Source organism: Halichoeres trimaculatus, unplaced genomic scaffold, assembly GCF_033239565.1.
Source record: "Halichoeres trimaculatus isolate MK-OKI-2021-1 unplaced genomic scaffold, fHalTri1.1 fHalTri1_scaffold_7, whole genome shotgun sequence".
NCBI classification, from domain to species: domain Eukaryota; kingdom Metazoa; phylum Chordata; class Actinopteri; order Labriformes; family Labridae; genus Halichoeres; species Halichoeres trimaculatus.
In genome coordinates this window covers 4,400,635-4,417,711 of record NW_027437185.1, presented here as the reverse complement: position 1 = coordinate 4,417,711, position 17,077 = coordinate 4,400,635, and the positions used below count along the sequence as shown (strand labels likewise).

Here is a 17,077-nt window from a genome sequence, read left to right as displayed (position 1 = left end):
CTCTTTCCCAGAATCAAGGCATGAGACAGTGCTAATCTTGTACATGGTAACTTAACACAACTAAATGCATTTCCTCAAGTTCTGTACTTTAGTTTGATTTTGAAAACAGTGAATACATAATTAAGTTCACTTTGTCCTGGATTTGAAATCTTTTATGGTCAATTGACAGCTTATTTGTCCCACAGTGGGGAATTTACAGAGCAACAGTAACAAACAAGAAAGTATGAAGTGAAAAACATTACAATAGGAAAATATTAAAAAAAAAAATAGTAAAGAAAAAATATGTAAATATCAAGCACAACATAAAACTGGAAAAAAATCTACTGAAAGAGGTGATACTTACAGTTACCATACTTTTTGGTACTATTATTTTAAAGTTAATGTATTTTATTTGACCCCCTGTCCAGTGAGTTGTGTATCCAAAAAAGAGATTTTGTACAATAATGTTTATCACCAACTCAATAAGTTTGATTTTGAGTAATTTATCCTGTTTCCTGGGCTAGATAAAGTCCTTAAAATCCTAAAAGTCTTATATGTTTATCTCAGATCTCAGAGCAACATTGTTTTTATTTCCGACTTGGTTGAAAATAAGAAAAAAAAAGGGAAAAAGTGTTTTTTTTACCACTTTCTTACTGAATCAAATTTTCAGATGTGTTGTTACATGGAATAGCCCATTGAATAAGAAGGGAGGGGGAGTACCCAAAACCATCATTACAGATTAAGCCTTTTGATGTATTTTGAAGCATGTGAAGTAATATTTAGAAAACAGAAATGTTTTCAATTGAAGAGAACTTCATAAATCAGTGTTTAAGAGATGCTCTGGAGCCCCTGGGAATCTCGGGGCCCCAGGCAACTGCCTGTGTTTGCCTCATTGTAGCTACGCCTCTGGTCATGTTTCAGTTATTAATTTTACAAAGAGATAAAAAGATGGAGTGTTGTGCAAAAATTAGTGAGTGATGAAAATACATGAACAAAAAATAAGTTAAAGTATATTCAAATATATGTTAACATAATCTTAATAACTCCCAACATCCCATATCACACTCCATCACAAAGAAATGACCAGCAGAGTAATCAAAAAATCATTTTTATTAAGAAATACAAAAATAAATTTCATGGAACGCAGTGGAATACAAACAGAAAATGTACATTTCGTATAAAAATAACAATAAATAAATTAAGAACAATAGTTTATTTAAATTTACTAACACCTAACCTAACCAGAAATACAGGTTTTTCAATCACTTTTTTAAAATTTTTGTCCAACAGTTCAGACCAGACACAGTGTGGTCTGTAGTGGGTCTCTGAGAGTCCAGTTGGTCTGTGAAGGTTCAAGGCTCAGACTTGGACAGACAGTGTAGACCTGGTAGTCTCCAACGCCGGGCTGTGTTTTGGATTCTCAAATCTAACCAATCCTGCTGAGCAGAGCCCAGCGCTGCACTGAGAGACAAAGAGACACAAAGACACAGAGGAACAGTGTGAGACACAGGCTGATCTCAGCGCGTCAATCAGATCTCTCAGGTGATGTCTGAGAGAGAAAACTGGTCCTGATATTACTACACTGAGGTACATGGACATGAGGATATGACCTGTCTTTGTTAAACAAGAGGAGCTCAGATGTGAGCACAGCTTGGGGAGCTACTGGACCCCAACCATCTCTGACAGAGAAAAGTGGAGCAACATCCTGCCCTGCAATCCAGACACTGGAAGCTGAGCTGCTGATCTCTCATGACAGGACAAACATGACAACAGGACCAGCCCCTCAGCGGTATAGCTCACCTCCTCTTATCCTACCATGAACACACACTAGATGAGGACACAATCCAGGCAAGAGGCAGTGAATACCTGGGGGCCAGGTAGGGCTCTCCTGGGGTGGAGGGATCCACAGGCGGGAGGTCGGAGGTTACCAGTGAAGGGTCAGCAAGCTCCTCCCCTTCCATACACCTGAGGTTAGTTATACTGCTGCTGCCCACCACCGAGTCAATGCTGTCTGTGCTGCTGTGAGGCGGACCTGCACACACACACACACACACACACACACACACACACACACACACACACACACACACACACACACACACACACACACACACACACACACACACACACACACACACACACACACACACACACTAATGTCACATATTCATTAAAACTGTTGGTACATGCAATGTATAAATATGGAACAAGTCTCTGTGACATCACCCATCTGTTTCTGACACAGAGTTTTGAGGCCCGTCATTGGTGGGGGCCATAGTCAAAACTCTGAACTCAACCTTTATTAATGCTGGGGCAAGGTAAAGAGGCTGGTCTTTAGCCTCTTTGTAGACATCTATAGGGCGCCCACCTGTAGTTTGATGCAACAAGTTAAGTGTGTGATGAACATAAATACTGATCCGAGCATGTTCAGTTATTGTGGGAATCTCTCTGAGCTGGATTTTAAGCTCTTCATGTCTGTGGTACAGTTTAAAAGAGTTAACCTTTAACTGAAACCTTACAGCAGCTTCAACATCACAGCAGGACCAGTGTGTGTACTCACAGCAGTGTGTGAACGGCTCCCATGCTCTGGACCGTAGGTACGGTTTAGCCTGAGGCTGCTGCAGGAGACACACCACAGCTGAGTCCACCTGCTGAAACACCCTGCACACAGGGCAGAAGGATACAAGATTTCACTTAGGATTCAAGAATGTTGCTGGTGAAAATAATGAACAGCCGTGTGTGTGAGTGTGTGAGTGTGTTACCTGAGGCTCAGCAGTCTGTGATGGAGGTCAGCTGAGAGTCCGTACTTCTCTGATTGGATCATTTCTCTGATGGAGTCAAAGTCCTGCTTCAGCTGCAGAGCTCCCTGCACACTGAGAGGAGAGGACACACTGATTAGCTCACTGAGAGGGTGTAACACTCACAGACACAGTAATCATTACACAAAGGAGATAATACACACACACAAACACACACACCTGCCCTCTCCTTACACAGACTGACCTGAACCTGATCTTATGACGGAGGATGTGCTCCATCCATGCCTCCATGAACGCCGTCATGGTGATACTCAGAGCCTGCACACGGGCGTCATCTGACATCGGAGCCACACCCTCAATCACCTGACCAATCACAGACTGAGCTGCCACAGAAGCATACTCACTGGGGCTGCTGGGAAAACCTGCAAATGCCAAAACATACATCATGAATACACATTATCCCCTTCCTGAGCTCTGATTAAAAACTAAATCCTGTCCATGGTAAACTGGATCCTGTCGCGGTGAGCTAGATCCTGTCAAAGGTAAAAAAAAGATCCTGTCACATCTGGACTAGGTGTTGATCCAAATCCTGTCACATCTGGTCTAGATCCTGTCAAAGGTGAAACTAGATCTTGTCACTGGTAAACGGGATCCTATCACAGGTCAACAGGTGACTTTGATCCCACCACAGGTAGTCATGATCCTGTCACAGGTGAGCTAGAACCTGTCAGAGGAGATCTAGTTGACTGGTGATCTAGATCCTGTATCAGTTACACTAGGGCCTGCCACAGGTAAACCAGGTCCTGTCTCGAGTAATCTATATCCTGTCAAAGTTAAACTTGATTCTGTCACAGGTGATTTTAATCCTGTCACAGGTGTTGAACCGGCACAGCACTCTCCTGGATCAAATCATACCTCACAGACAGACACTAGTTCATCCAAATCAACAACTGTACCTCTTCTACAGCTCCTTTGACCCGTGGTGTCCCCCAGGGCTCGGTGCTTGGTCCCTTCCTTTTTATTCTCTATATCCTTACCATTGGTAAAATAATCCGTCGTCATGGTCTCCGCTTCCACTGCTACGCTGATGACATCCAACTTTACATTTCCACAAATTCCATCACTGCTCCAACCCTTTCCACCTTGACCAACTGTCTAACAGAAATAAAATCATGGATGCAAGCTAATTACCTTCAACTCAATTACGATAAATCCAACCTCTTAATCATTTGCCCTGAAACCCTCGCCGAACCCACCAACAGTTTCAACCTCTCAATTGGAAATGCTTCCCTCACCCATCCTCTCATGTCCATAACCTCGGCATCATTTTTGACTCTCATCTCACTCTGGATCGCCACATCAATCAACTCACAAAAACTGCCTTCTTACATCTGAAAAATATCGCCCGTCTCCCTCCATCCCTCTCCTTTCCCACCGCTGAAATTCTCATACATGCATTTATCACTTCCAGACTTGATTACTGCAACAGCATTTTCTACGGCCTCCCTTCAAAACAACTCAACAAACTGCAATACATCCAAAACTCTGCCGCCCGCCTGCTCACCCACACCCGCTCCACATCACCCCTGTCCTCCAAAATCTTCACTGGCTCTCCATCAAATTTCTAATTCATTTCAAAATCCTCCTCCTGACCTACAAAGCCCTCCATAACCACCGCTACACTTCCCCCTCGTAACCTCCGATCTGCTCTAGCCCATCTCCTCTCCCTACCGCCTGCCACCAACCTGGGGGGACCGAGCTTTTTCTGTCGCTGCCCCCACTCTCTGGAACACTTTACCACTTCACATCCGTATCTGTCCCGACCTCCCCACCTTCAAAACACTGACCAAAACCCACCTTTTTAAAAAAGCTTTTAATGTTTGATTGTCTTTAAATTGCACTTTATTTTTCTGCTCGGCTTCTTTTCATTCATGTTTTACTATTGTGTGTTGTTTTATATGCTGTTTCTATCCATTGTAAAGCATCTTTGAGGGTTCAGAAAAGCTCTCTTATAAATAAAATGTATTATTATTATTATTATTATTATTATTATTATTGAATGTTTCATGAAAAAGTTCTCATAGGGAGTTGGTGTTATTGTTCCTGTTTCTCTGGATGCTGCTTTACTGTTTAACCAATGACACACCTGATTTCAGAGTTGGATTCTTGTTCTGTGTACCGGGTGTAATCATGTGATCATGTCATCATGTCAGGTGGTGTTACCTGTCCTGAGGCTGGGTCTCCAGTGGACAGCAGCAGGCATGGTCTGTTCAAAGATCTCCCCTGAGATCATCTTACAGTCCCTGGAGAACGTCTTCAGAACCGCACTGGAGAACATCTAACACAGACACACACACACACACACAAAGACAGTGTCATAACACCACTGTAACGTACATTATACTGTATACAAAGTGCTCTGCTTTGATGAATGGCACTCTGCTGAGACAGACAGGAGAGGACACTCTCACATCAACCTCCAGAGGTGAACAGATTCTTTCTTTAATTGTCAGAAACCACTGCATTTCCTCTTTTGCCCACTAGAGGCTGCCTCCAGCAGTGAGTTATGTTAACTCAGAGACAGCACAGAGACTAAAACAGTGCTTATTTCATGACACTGGCTGCTATCTGCAGGACTTTATGTGTTAAAGGCTTTAGAAGTTTAGAAGAGCAGCATGTGTTAACATGTATGGAGCAGTCAAGGGCTGGGAACTACTACATCTTTCCTGCCATTATCCCATATTAGCATTTTCCTGAGAAAAGTAAAGACGAAACACAACGACATCCCTCGATAGACATATAAATACAGCGTCTTCTCAGAGCTTCAATACATTTTCCCTGTATTAAAACATTAAAAAAAAAAAACATAAAAACCTGAAGTAGCCTGGGTGACAGCAGGAACAAACCATAGCTGTCAATACTCCTGTTTTACCAGGGGAAACTACCGTATTTCACCCCCCTATACCCAGGTGGGACAGCTCACAGCTGGCGCCGGATAATCTCTCATAATTTCAAATCCAAAATGTGACAGGTATATTTAGAGGTGTCACCTGCAGACTGGACACAGCTCGGTCCAGATCTCTGAGCTGTTTACTCAGCAGTTGACGATGATGATGATGATGAAAAGGAGCAGACTGACTTTCAGGGGTCTTCATCAGCAGGGACCGAGTGTGACGAAGCATCGACTCTACAGACGCCATGAGCACCTGCATGGACACACGCACACAATCTCTTAAATGGTTCATGACAGGTTTGAGTGGGCCTCAACCACCAAGGTCTGTCCATAACACTGTCTGTGACAGGTCTCCAGAGAGCTGGCCAATTAGAGCAAAGGGGTTGTGTGGAGCAGGGAGCCTTAAAGAGACAGCAGCTAAAACTACATGTTTAAGACAGAGGCTGAAATAAGAGTTTTCTGAGTCACCAGAGAGAAAAATAGAGATCTATTTGAGCTGTCAGTCATGTAAAGATACTACAGGGGCACTAAAAGGAGAGAATAAAGACTAAATTAAAGACAACACCCCCTCTCTAATGGATGTGAAATGAACTATGATCTGTTACATTGGAAGGTGTGTAGCACGAACAGTTATTGTCCTGAATTTGTGTGAACACAAAGAGAATGACGTACCTTCAGGTCCCCCTGGGTGATGAGCAGGAACTTGATGAGGCTCCATGACGACAGGAACTGCAGAGACTTGGACATGACCCAGTCTGTGGACAGCTGCACTGTAGCTAATGCTAAGCTAACAGAGTGTCTGTGCAGAGAGAGTCTGGAGGGAGGGAGGCTCAGGGGAGCTGAAGAAGGAGACACAAAGAGGGAGAGGGATTATTATGGGATACACTGTTCATCAGTTGGTCTGTCAGGTATACTCTGGTATACTGAGCGAGACCACATCAAACCCCCATGATCCTTAACAGTACCACATGGACAGGTGTTCTTACCTGAGTTCCTGCTGGACTGACAGCTGCTCAGTGATGACATCAGAAGAGGTGGCAGACGCAGAAAGTGCTCCATGGTCAATGACATCATCACCCCACTGCCATTCTCTAAGGATAACTGGTTCCTCATGCCTGTAAGGCACTTGTCCTTCAAGGAGGAGCCTAAGGCCCTGCACACCTCTGGAGAGCGTGACAGAGAACGTTTTTGTCACCTTAAGCTTTCCTTTGATACTTAATGTTGTTAAAATATGTGTTTTCACTAACCATGGTCCCACTGAGCATGTGCAGTAGAGGCTAACAAGTAGAGGCTGAAGTCCTGCAGCATGTCAGTGAACTCCTGTGGGAGGAGATCTTCAACAGCACAGAGAACATTAATGACGACCTGCAGGACTCCTCAGTGAACAAGGTAAACACACCTCTGAGAGACAGCTGTGATCACACACACACACACACACGCACACACACACACACTTGCTCTAACCCAGGCCTGACCCCTCACCTGTCTCTGCAGCCTGCTGGACTCTATGCAGGATCCTGGTCCTCCTGAGGGGGTCTTGCAGGTTGATGCTCTCTGCAGAGCTTGGTGTTGGGGGGGCGATCAGCTGCAGCCACAGAGCTCTGCTGCACAGACAGACCAGCAGGGGGCGGTACTGTGCCATCACCTCTGCAAACAGAACAGACTGACCCAGGTCCAACCACTGCACAGAGGGAGACCAGCGCACACACACTGGGTCCTCTGAAGCAGACTCCGCCCACCTCTCTGGATCTACATCCAGGTGGTTACCTGAGCTGAAACACACACACACACACACACACACACACACACACACACACACACACACACACACACACACACACACACACACACACACACACACACACACACACACAGTCAGCAAGTGGGACCCTCAGGTTTTGAACACCGAACTTCAAACCATCAGCAGGTCTGAGTCCTACCTGTTCATGGCCTCTGCTGCTGATCTGAGCTCCAGCTCCACATGCTGGTCTTGGTTCAGATCTTGCCTCGGCCCATCACTCTCCCCTGACTCTGGATTTAAGACCCGAGCAGTCCCTTCACGCGGTGAGGTCTCCTCTGGTCTTTTATTGGGTCTCAGGCGTTCACGTGTTTGTGATGTCAGAGGAGCCAGCAGCTCGCCTGAGGACACCAGCAGCTGAAGGAGCAGCTCCACTGAGACCCGGTCCTGCAGTGCCCCTGATAGAGGCCCGGGCTGAGGTAGACTGGTCTCTAAACTAGGCGGTCTATCTGGGATCAGAGTCTGGACTGAAGCAGTCTGTGGGGGTGCTTGGCACTGGCTGGTCTGGTCTCTGACAAAGAGTTCTGATGTGTGTTGGACTGGGCTGGTCTTGGATCCTGGGAGCAGGTTTTCCTGGTCCAGATGAAGGTCTGGGACATGACCTGGATGGTTATTTTGAGGGGAGGTGGGAGGAGCACATGGCTGCAGAAGAGCATGATGGGTAACGGAGGCTGTGTGGTATGTGTGCTGCAGCTGGTCCCAGGTCCACACAGGCCCTAAAGTTCTGGTCCCGTAGTGGATCCCCTGACTAACATAGGGGTCAGGACCTTTGAGGATGCTGTGAACCTGACAGGGGTGATGGAGGTCAGAGGTCAAAGCGTGCAGCTGTCGGGCCACCTGCTCTGCGTGATGCTCCGCTAACACCGCCATCAGCTCTCTGACCGAGACCCCTGCAGGGTGACACCCCCTGCTGCGAGGAAGACCAGGACCCAGAGCTGGATGCTGGGCCTGCTGTAGTACTGCAGTCCTCTGCCGGGTGGCTCTATGCTGAGCTCTCTGCTCCCCCACAGTCTGGTTGTACAGCTCAGTCCCTGCCAACACATCCTCCAGGACCTCTCTGGGTACTGAGTCCATGTCAGACCTAGCCACAGCACCCAGGACCAGGAACACTAACTGCTCCATCAAAACCAAAGCCTGCAGACTCAGCAAGTCCAGACTCTGCTGGACTTCCTGCAGCATCCGGGTCTGCTGGACCACAGCCATTCTCAGGTTCTGGTCTGATTGGACTTTAGAGAACAGACAGGACCAGTGGTTCACATGGACCCGCAGCTCCTGGCTCAGAGAGACCAGACCAACCCTGAAGGAGGACCAGCTGGACCGGGTCTGTGAGGAGGAGAAAGAGAGAGGTTAGAGAGAGTTTGAGCCTGGGGATGATGACTTCATGGATCAGACTCTCACAGGTCTGTGACCCGTGTCGGCTGCCTCTGCAGCTGGCCCTCACCTGGCTGAGCTTTAGGTGAGCTCTCTCCAGCAGGTGAGTGACTCTGGAGACGAAGGCTGCAGCCAGACGGGCTCGCCTGCTGAACTCGTGGATGAAGAGGAGCAGAGAGCGCTGCTCCTGCAGCCTCCTCAGAGACAGGTAGACCTCGTGTAGAGAGGGCGAGGAGGAGGGCAGCAGGAGGACGGTCTCAGCTGGGGGCCCTCTTACGCACACCTGAGGGGGGAGGGCAGAGAGGGGGAGGAGTCAGGATAGAGACCATCCCACCTGTAAGTGACAATTGGTGTGTTCCCAGTGCCAAGTGCAATAGGAACGCACCATATGTTTTTCTCTCAATGACTGTGTCCTCTCTTTCCGCCTGCTCTGACCCACCTGTGTTGATCCTGTCCCGCCCACAGGCAGCCACTGGGGGGCCACAGTGAGCAGAGCATGCTGCAGCCTGAGGAGGCGAGCAGACGAGCGGGACACCAGGTTGTGAGCCAGCACAAAGTTCCCCTCCTCTTCTTCCTCTTCCTCATCCTGGCTGCGGACGTGAAACAGCCACCTGAGACCGGGGTTAAAGGTGCTCCTGAGCAACATCTCCGCTCGCTGCAGGGAGCGTGAGATCGAGCTCTGAGACCACGACCCTGGGGTGGGGCAGAAAATTTGTCACAATGAGGCAGAGTGCAAACACACACACTGCAAAAACATAAAGCCCATGAATATCTGAGACCAGTACATCTTAAACTGTCCATTTATTGGGACTGAGACTGAACTCCAAGCAGGGGTTCAGTTTTTATGAGGATCAAAAATATAAAGTCAAAGTGGAAAAGAAGACATATAAAAATGAGCAGGTTTTTAAGTGTTTAAGACTACAGAGCTCATGGTTAAAGAGGGGATATTGCACTTTTTTAAGTCTTTTCCTGCCCCTCTAGTGCCCCTGTACTATCTTTACATGATTCACTGCTCAAATAAATCTTCATTTTTCTCTCTCTGCTGTTTTAGAAAACCCTCATTCCAGCCTCTGTCTGAAACTCTTTTTTTTTTAGCTCCTGTCTCTTTAAGGCTCCACAAACTCCCTTTGCTCTGATAGGCCAGCCCAGCCCTCTGGAGGCCTATTAGAATCAGAGCATTGGCACTGAGGTGATTAAGGCCCATTCCTCCATGTCATAAGCCCAGTTAGAAGATCCTCATGTGATGACCTCATCATTTCTGCAAGTCTCATTAAGATCCCATAACGAAGAACAGAGTGTTTTGATCAGTTCACAGACAGATTCGGGGATTTCCATGACAAATAGAGGTTTGAAAATCTACACACGCTCAAACTGAACATCCAGCAATGATACTTAATATCCATGTTTAAATATGGGAAAGCAGAATACCTCCTCTTTAAGTTTTTATGGTTTTAGTGAGTGAGAGTCTGGGAGAAATGATCAAATGAGTGTTTTGTATTTTTTCTGATCTCGGTTTTGGATGTCTTGATTTTATCTACTCTTTTATCTACTCTTTTAATACAGTGTTGAAGTTAATATCTGTTAACTTAAAGGAACAGTTCACTTATTTTTTGCTGTTGCAGTATGAGTATGGTCTTGTCAACAGTAGTGTATTAATCTGGTCAGCTCGGCCCCTTTGTAAAGAAACATCATGTTACAGGCCTAAGATTTTGCTCTGCTCAGAGATTTACTTTTCAGTCACAGAATCATTTGCTCCACACATGAGTGTGACACAGTGTCTGTGGTCTGCAGGATGTGAAGCAGGTTATACTGCTCTGTTGTTGATTGATAGATCTTTAAAAAAAACTGTTTTCAGAGAGGTCTTCTGTTTCCTGATGATAAAGTCTGAACTACTTCCCATCAACATAAACATTCAGTAAACATTAAAGAGGATTAAAGTGTAAACTGATGTCAGACTAAACTGCACCAGCTCATAGATACACAGGGCTCTAATTTCGTAGACCAGGCGCAAGCGCAGCCGCAGGCGCACCTGCCCTGCGCCGGCCTTCACCGCGGGGACAGGTCGTGACCAGTGCACTTTGTAAGTTTCCTGCAGTGCCAAGAGAGGCGCAGTCAAGGCACAGAGTAGCGCAGAGGAGCGCAGAGCTGCGCGTCCACGCCTCCCTCCGCGCAAATGGCAGAGAGGGAGGAGAAAAGCCATGAGTGGGTTTAACACAGCCGAGCGCTGTTTTCACCAATCAAATGAGCGACTCTCCTCGCCTTTAAATGCCCTGCGGCCGAGGCGCAGCGTCTGATTGGTCTGAGTGATCCCCAGCACCACGGAAACAGTGCTGGTAGCGGAGACGGTCAGAGCCGCTGTCCCTGCAGCAGGAGAATGGACAGCGGGGTAGATTGGAGGACACAAAGTGCGTCACCGTGTGGGCCAGCTCCTGGGACAGATGTAATCTGTTCCTTTGTCATTAATAGGAGTAAAAAATAAAGAGGCAGTTACACAGCTGGCTTATCCATTCAGAATACTTTTGATCCACCTGCACTCCTGGTTTTTCATCGCCAAATAGCAGAACCTTTGGTAATATACTGTATACTCTCCCAGTGTCTCCAACTCATCCTCCTTACAATAATGTACTCCATCTTTTTAGATCACGTTAAAAATAAAGACTAAAACAGAGAAATATGGGAAATCACGGTTAAATCCTGAGTGACATACATTTATTTTGTCTCTTTTTTCTTCGTCTTTTCTCTCCCTCTTTTCTTTGAATTAAATGAAATGAGAGAACCAGATATATACTCAGTATCAGATGTTAAGGCTGTTTATTGTTTAATTGTAAGATGTGCATCAAACTTCCAGCTGCCGTCAGGTTAACTTTCCATTATGACAAACAGCTTTAATCTGACATCAGATGTGACGGGCCAGTTAATATAGATATAAATGTATATGCTGGTTCAGACGGTTACATTAAATAGTGATTGCTGTGATTGTTTATTGCATTAAAATGTGCCTGACACTCTGGAAACCTGCCTCTGAGGCTTTGTTGACATGTGTGCACATGTGCGCCTGTCACTAAATCACAGCTGCGGAGGGTGCGCTCCGAGGATAAACCAGGTTGGAGCTGGTGAGCTTTCAGCGCACTTTTTTGGCACAAAATTGTCACTGCACCACTGCAACTCCCCCTGGCGCGCAGTCACACCCATCTCTCTGCAGGCGGTCTACCAAATTGTCAAATTGGCAGTGCACAGCGGTGCGCAGCACAACATTAACACTGCGCAGGGTGCGCCAGGCTTGCGCCCCCTGCGCTGCGCCAGGAAATTAGAGCCCACACTGTTTGTTTGTGTGTGTGTGTGTGTGTGTGTGTGTGTGTGTGTGTGTGTGTGTGTGTGTGTGTGTGTGTGGGACAGTACCATCAGTATTCAGATCCTCATTGATGGAGCAGGGAGTCAGTCTCCTCTGAAACACAGAGCGTGTCGGGGTGAGTGTGTGTGATGGACTGACAGACACACACACAACGTGTGAGGATCAGAATAAAATCAAACTGTCTTCAGCAGCTGTGGTACACAATGATTCAGCTGGCATGTTGTATTGTCTGTCGGAAAAACAACAGAACCTGAAGTATGAAAGATCCTGACAGATTCAGGATAGTATCTCAGTATGCATGTTTCCCACAATGCACCAATGTTCTTCCTCTTTTGATTTTGGTAGAGGGTGGCATTCAGTTTGAGGTGTGTTAAATTACCAATACAACTATTTAATTCTAATTTTAACTTCACTCACTGCTGCTACTTTGGACGACTGCTCCTATTTTTGTGCAATATCCCATGTACATATTTATGTCACAAGTACTTGTACTAAAAGCTCCTTGTATTCATTTCATATACCACATATTTATATAATTTATACTGTCTCTTGTCTGACAACACACAGGAAACCATGCAAGGGTATACATCTGATTGTTACAGAGGTGATAACTATTTCATAGATAACTGTTTGCTTCTATAAATCTTCTTAAAGTCCATATAAAGCACTCATTACTTTTTTTCCAGTGTGTTTAGATCATGACGTATTCAGTGAACACCTGCAGATGAAGATATAAGCTCACCTGTTCTTTCTCTGGACAGAAGGACTCAGACGTCTCCCAGTCTGTAAAACACAAACAAACCTCAAAACCTTAAGAGCACAACTACACACTGTCAGTGTGTGAGTGTGTGTGTGTGTGTGTGTGTGTGTGTGTATGACCTGTTTGCCATGCAGGCTCTCCTCCAGGGTCTCTCAGCTGCTCTGTGTTGTTATGGTTCATGTCTGACTGTGGAATCAGAGGACAGAAACTCAGCCAGCATCCTTACATGATTTTAAACAGACTCTTGATATTAGGGATGTCCCGATATTACATTTTCACTTCCGATACGACACCGATACTGCAGCATTGAGTATTGGCCGATACTGATATTAATCCGATACGATATCAGCATTAAACATGCATACTTTTATTACTTATTTTGTAGTATGTCTGTCATGTTAGAAAAGGCTTGATTCAGTGATTTTATTCAAACAAAGAACAGTAGTCAGCAACAGTAGGTATGAGGAAAAACCAACCCATCTATTATTAACCAACGGGTAAAAGAAATTTTAACATTAAACATAAAAAATACTAGTAATTGAATAAAATAAAGAATAAATTAGAAAACCCAGAAAATAACCTTAATAAATCAAATAAAAACAGCAGGAGCGGAGTCTGGAATGGACTGCTTATATCGGAGTGCTTATATCAGAGATTTTAGATGCATTCCGATACGATACCGATATTTGTTTTTTTTGCTGATATCGGACCGATATCCGATATTAATATCGGACTGGGACACCTCTACTTGATATTTTCTTCAGTTGTGCAGAGACACAGGATGAGACGAGACAGGCTCACATCTGAGCACCAGGCTGGAGTCTAAACCCTAACCAGCTGACCCAGAGTGTAGGTGTAGATAATCTATACATGTTTACCTGATTTTTTTTATTCTATTTTCTTATTAGCCACTACACCAATGAAATGAAGGTTGAAATAAACATTTCACTTAAAATCGAATCATTAACTTGCTTTACAGTCACAAATCACATCAAACTGAACATTTTCTGTCACTGATATTTACAAGCATCTTTCTTTTTTTCATACATCGCATTTACAGAAGTAGAAAATAATGTTGTTATAAAAGAGTTCGGACCAATCAGATTTGAGTATTTAACACAGCTAAGTTGTACATTTTTATTAGCACATTTTATCTGTGGACCTAAGGATGAACAGCTTCTGCTTCACTAAATCTCACTAAGATCCAAACAAAGAACCAAACTGGAGCCCTGACAGTTCAGGTAATGCTCCTGTGTGACATCCTTGAGCTCAGGTACCTGACCTGAGTGTGTGTCAGGGTACAGGAACTAACTAGACTGATTGATGAATTAAGTTCTGATATTTGACTGACAGACTCTAACTGCTCCCTGGGTAAATAGCTCCCACTGTAGAGGTGAGGTGAACATACAAATAAGATACACAGGCGCAAGAGAAAGTCTGTGAACCCTTTGGAGCTACATGGATTTCTGCATAAACTGGTAATAAACTGTGTTTAGATCTTTATCTTGGTCACAACAACAGAGAAACACCACCTGTTTAACCTAAAACTACACTAGCAGTGATATGTTTGAATATCTTTCTTCTTCACAGGGCAAGCTGGAAGAAGGATGTGAACCCTGAGACCGATGACTTCTCCAGGAGCTAAGAGGAGTCAGGAGTAGTTCTGGAGTCCAATCAATGAGACCAGAGTGGAGGTGTTGGTTAAAGCTGCCCCACCTGTAAAAACCACACACCAGTTTGAAGTTTGTTGTTCTTAAGAAGCATCACCTGATGTGAACCATGCCTCACACAAATGAGTCCTCAGAAGATCTCCAATTAGGAATATTTTTCATGTATGAAGCTGGACAGGGTTAAAAATAAAAACTTTCCTACATGTTTGAAGTTTGTCAAGGAGCACTTAGATGTTCCACAGCACTACTGGCAAAATTTTCAGAAGACAGATGACACTAGAGTGGAGTTGTTTGAAAGTAACACATGGGAACAAAGGCCCAACGCACCAACATCAAAACCTCATTCCAGCAGCGAGGTATGGATGAGGGGTCATCAAGGTTTGTGACTGTTTGCTATCATCCATGGGGAAATTAAGTTCCAAGTTCATCAAGACATTTTACAGGAGAACTCAAAGCCACCTGAAGCCCAGTAGAAGAACAATTAACAATTAATGAGAAACAAAATGGCTTCAACAGAATAAAATATTCCCTCTGGACTGGCACAGTCAGAGTTCTGACCTAAACCCAACTGAGATGCTGTGGCAAGACCTCAAGAGAGCAATTTACACCTCACTTTTGGAGGATAATGCTGAACTGAGACCGTTCAGTAAAAAAGCATGGTCCAAAAGTCCTCCTGACCGTGGATCAAGTCTGATCTGTGGCTACAGGAAACATTTGGTTGAAGTTATTGCTAAAGGGTAAACCCTTTACTGAATCCAAAGGCTGTGATCACAGACTCTTTCTAGCAACCGTATAAGACCTAGTGTCGTGTGATTAGGCGTATCTCTCAGGTGTGTGAGTGTGCTGTAAGCAGGTTTATGAACTCCCTCACGCTCTGAGGTCTTTTATTATTCACACGAAAAGCTCCAGGGCTCAGGCAACATGTTAGTACTTAATTTCCCCTGAGATGAAATAAAAAACACAGACAAAACAACATACAGATTTTACAATAAAGAAGACCAAATAGGATGGCTCTTACTTAAAAATGACCTGTCGCCTGGACCTCCATCCCCGCTGCATCCTGCCGACACAGCATCACCGGCTCTGCAAACCAGGCTGTATCTCTGAACTAGCTGCTGCTGCTGCTTCACACAACTCTGTCAGCCAGTTAGCATCGTTAGCTTAGCTTTTGGTCCGGCTTTTCTTCTCATAGTTAGCATTTTTCTTCAGTAAAGCTCCATCGGAAGACCTGCTGGCAGCCCTGTTATGGATTTAAACGTGTTCTAATTTGCACCTGTTAATCCTCAGTCCAAGAGGAAGACGGGTTTAAAATAGCGTCTGTTAGCTGCCAGAGCGGAACACACACAGGTAAACACAGGAAAACACAGGATGGAGCAGCAGCCAATCAGAGGAGCGCGTCCAGGTTGCTAGGGGAAACATGGTATGTGTTAAAAACCACAAATATATATATATATATATATATATATATATATTTTATTTAGTTTTTGAGCTTATTTATTTATTTTAGATCATTCATTTAGAAATAATGATGCTAAAAGACAAGGACGGGTGGAAACCATAGGCGGAAACAGGCTTTGGTTACACACTGCAGCTCTTGCAGTCATACTGCCCCCTACCGGCGCTGCTGAGAGACAGATATCATCAGCCTGAAGACAGTCTCAATAATATGCAAAAACTAAAATACTATATTCTAAATAAATAAATGAACTTATGAATGAAATAATTTATGAAAGAAGTTACTGATTGCAAGACAAAATTTACTTAGTTAGAAGCTTTTAAAATAAGATAATCCTTTATTCGTCCCACAATAAGGAAATTTAAGGCATTACAGCATACCCTAACCCATACCAACAGCAGTATAAACATAAAATAATGTAATAAGTATATCCCAAGAAAAGTATTTACTATAGGCTTTATACACAGCTATCACGTACAGAAAAAAATGTAAAGAACCAATAAACCACTATGAAATTTGCACAGACAAATAATGTAACAAACAGTGACTGTGTGTGTGTGTGTGTGTGTGTGTGTGTGTGTGTGTGTGTGTGTGTGTGTGTGTGTGTGTGTGTGTGTGTGTGAAGATACATTTTTTAAAGTTATAAACAATGGAAGTGGGATAGTCCCTCCAACCATCTCCACACATGGCACCTTAAGGCAGGGGCGTATTTAGTGGTTTGGGGGCCCAAGGCAAACCCAGTAAAAGGGGCCCTCCATGTCCTTGTCACTCATCTTCCACAGAGCTAGACTGGCCTTCCCTGGGTCCACTGTCTCTTTCCGAGAATCAAGGCATGAGACAGTGTTAATCTTCTACATGGTAACTTCACGCAACTTCCTTCCCGCATTTCCTCAAGTTCTGTACTTTAGTTTGATTTTGGAAAAAAGTGAACACATAATTTAGTTCACTTTGTCCTGGATTTAAAATCTTTTATGGTCAA

At 44.6% G+C, this 17,077-nt stretch overlaps 1 protein-coding gene across 2 annotated transcripts; it reads right to left on the bottom strand.

Moving 5' to 3' along the window:
* Nucleotides 1–1,131: 1,131 nt before the first annotated feature.
* ccdc142 (coiled-coil domain containing 142) lies at nt 1,132–16,001 on the bottom strand. 2 transcript variants are annotated; one of them, XM_074673338.1, is made up of 18 exons: nt 15,661–16,001; nt 13,092–13,158; nt 12,955–12,995; nt 12,260–12,305; nt 9,300–9,553; nt 8,931–9,143; nt 7,632–8,812; nt 7,174–7,463; nt 6,939–7,025; nt 6,678–6,854; nt 6,364–6,530; nt 5,789–5,944; nt 4,962–5,076; nt 2,983–3,160; nt 2,742–2,852; nt 2,540–2,640; nt 1,846–2,011; nt 1,132–1,440 (listed from the first exon to the last, which is right to left on the bottom strand). In XM_074673338.1, the coding sequence occupies exons 2-18, from the start codon at nt 13,150–13,152 to the stop codon at nt 1,332–1,334; spliced, it is 3,453 nt and encodes a 1,150-aa protein (XP_074529439.1). In that variant the 5' UTR covers nt 13,153–13,158; nt 15,661–16,001; the 3' UTR covers nt 1,132–1,331. The 2 variants fall into 2 exon arrangements, with proteins under 2 accessions (XP_074529439.1, XP_074529440.1); XM_074673339.1 differs by lacking the exons at nt 12,260–12,305; nt 15,661–16,001 and having other exon boundaries at nt 13,092–13,161.
* Between the last annotated feature and the right edge of the window lie 1,076 nt (nt 16,002–17,077).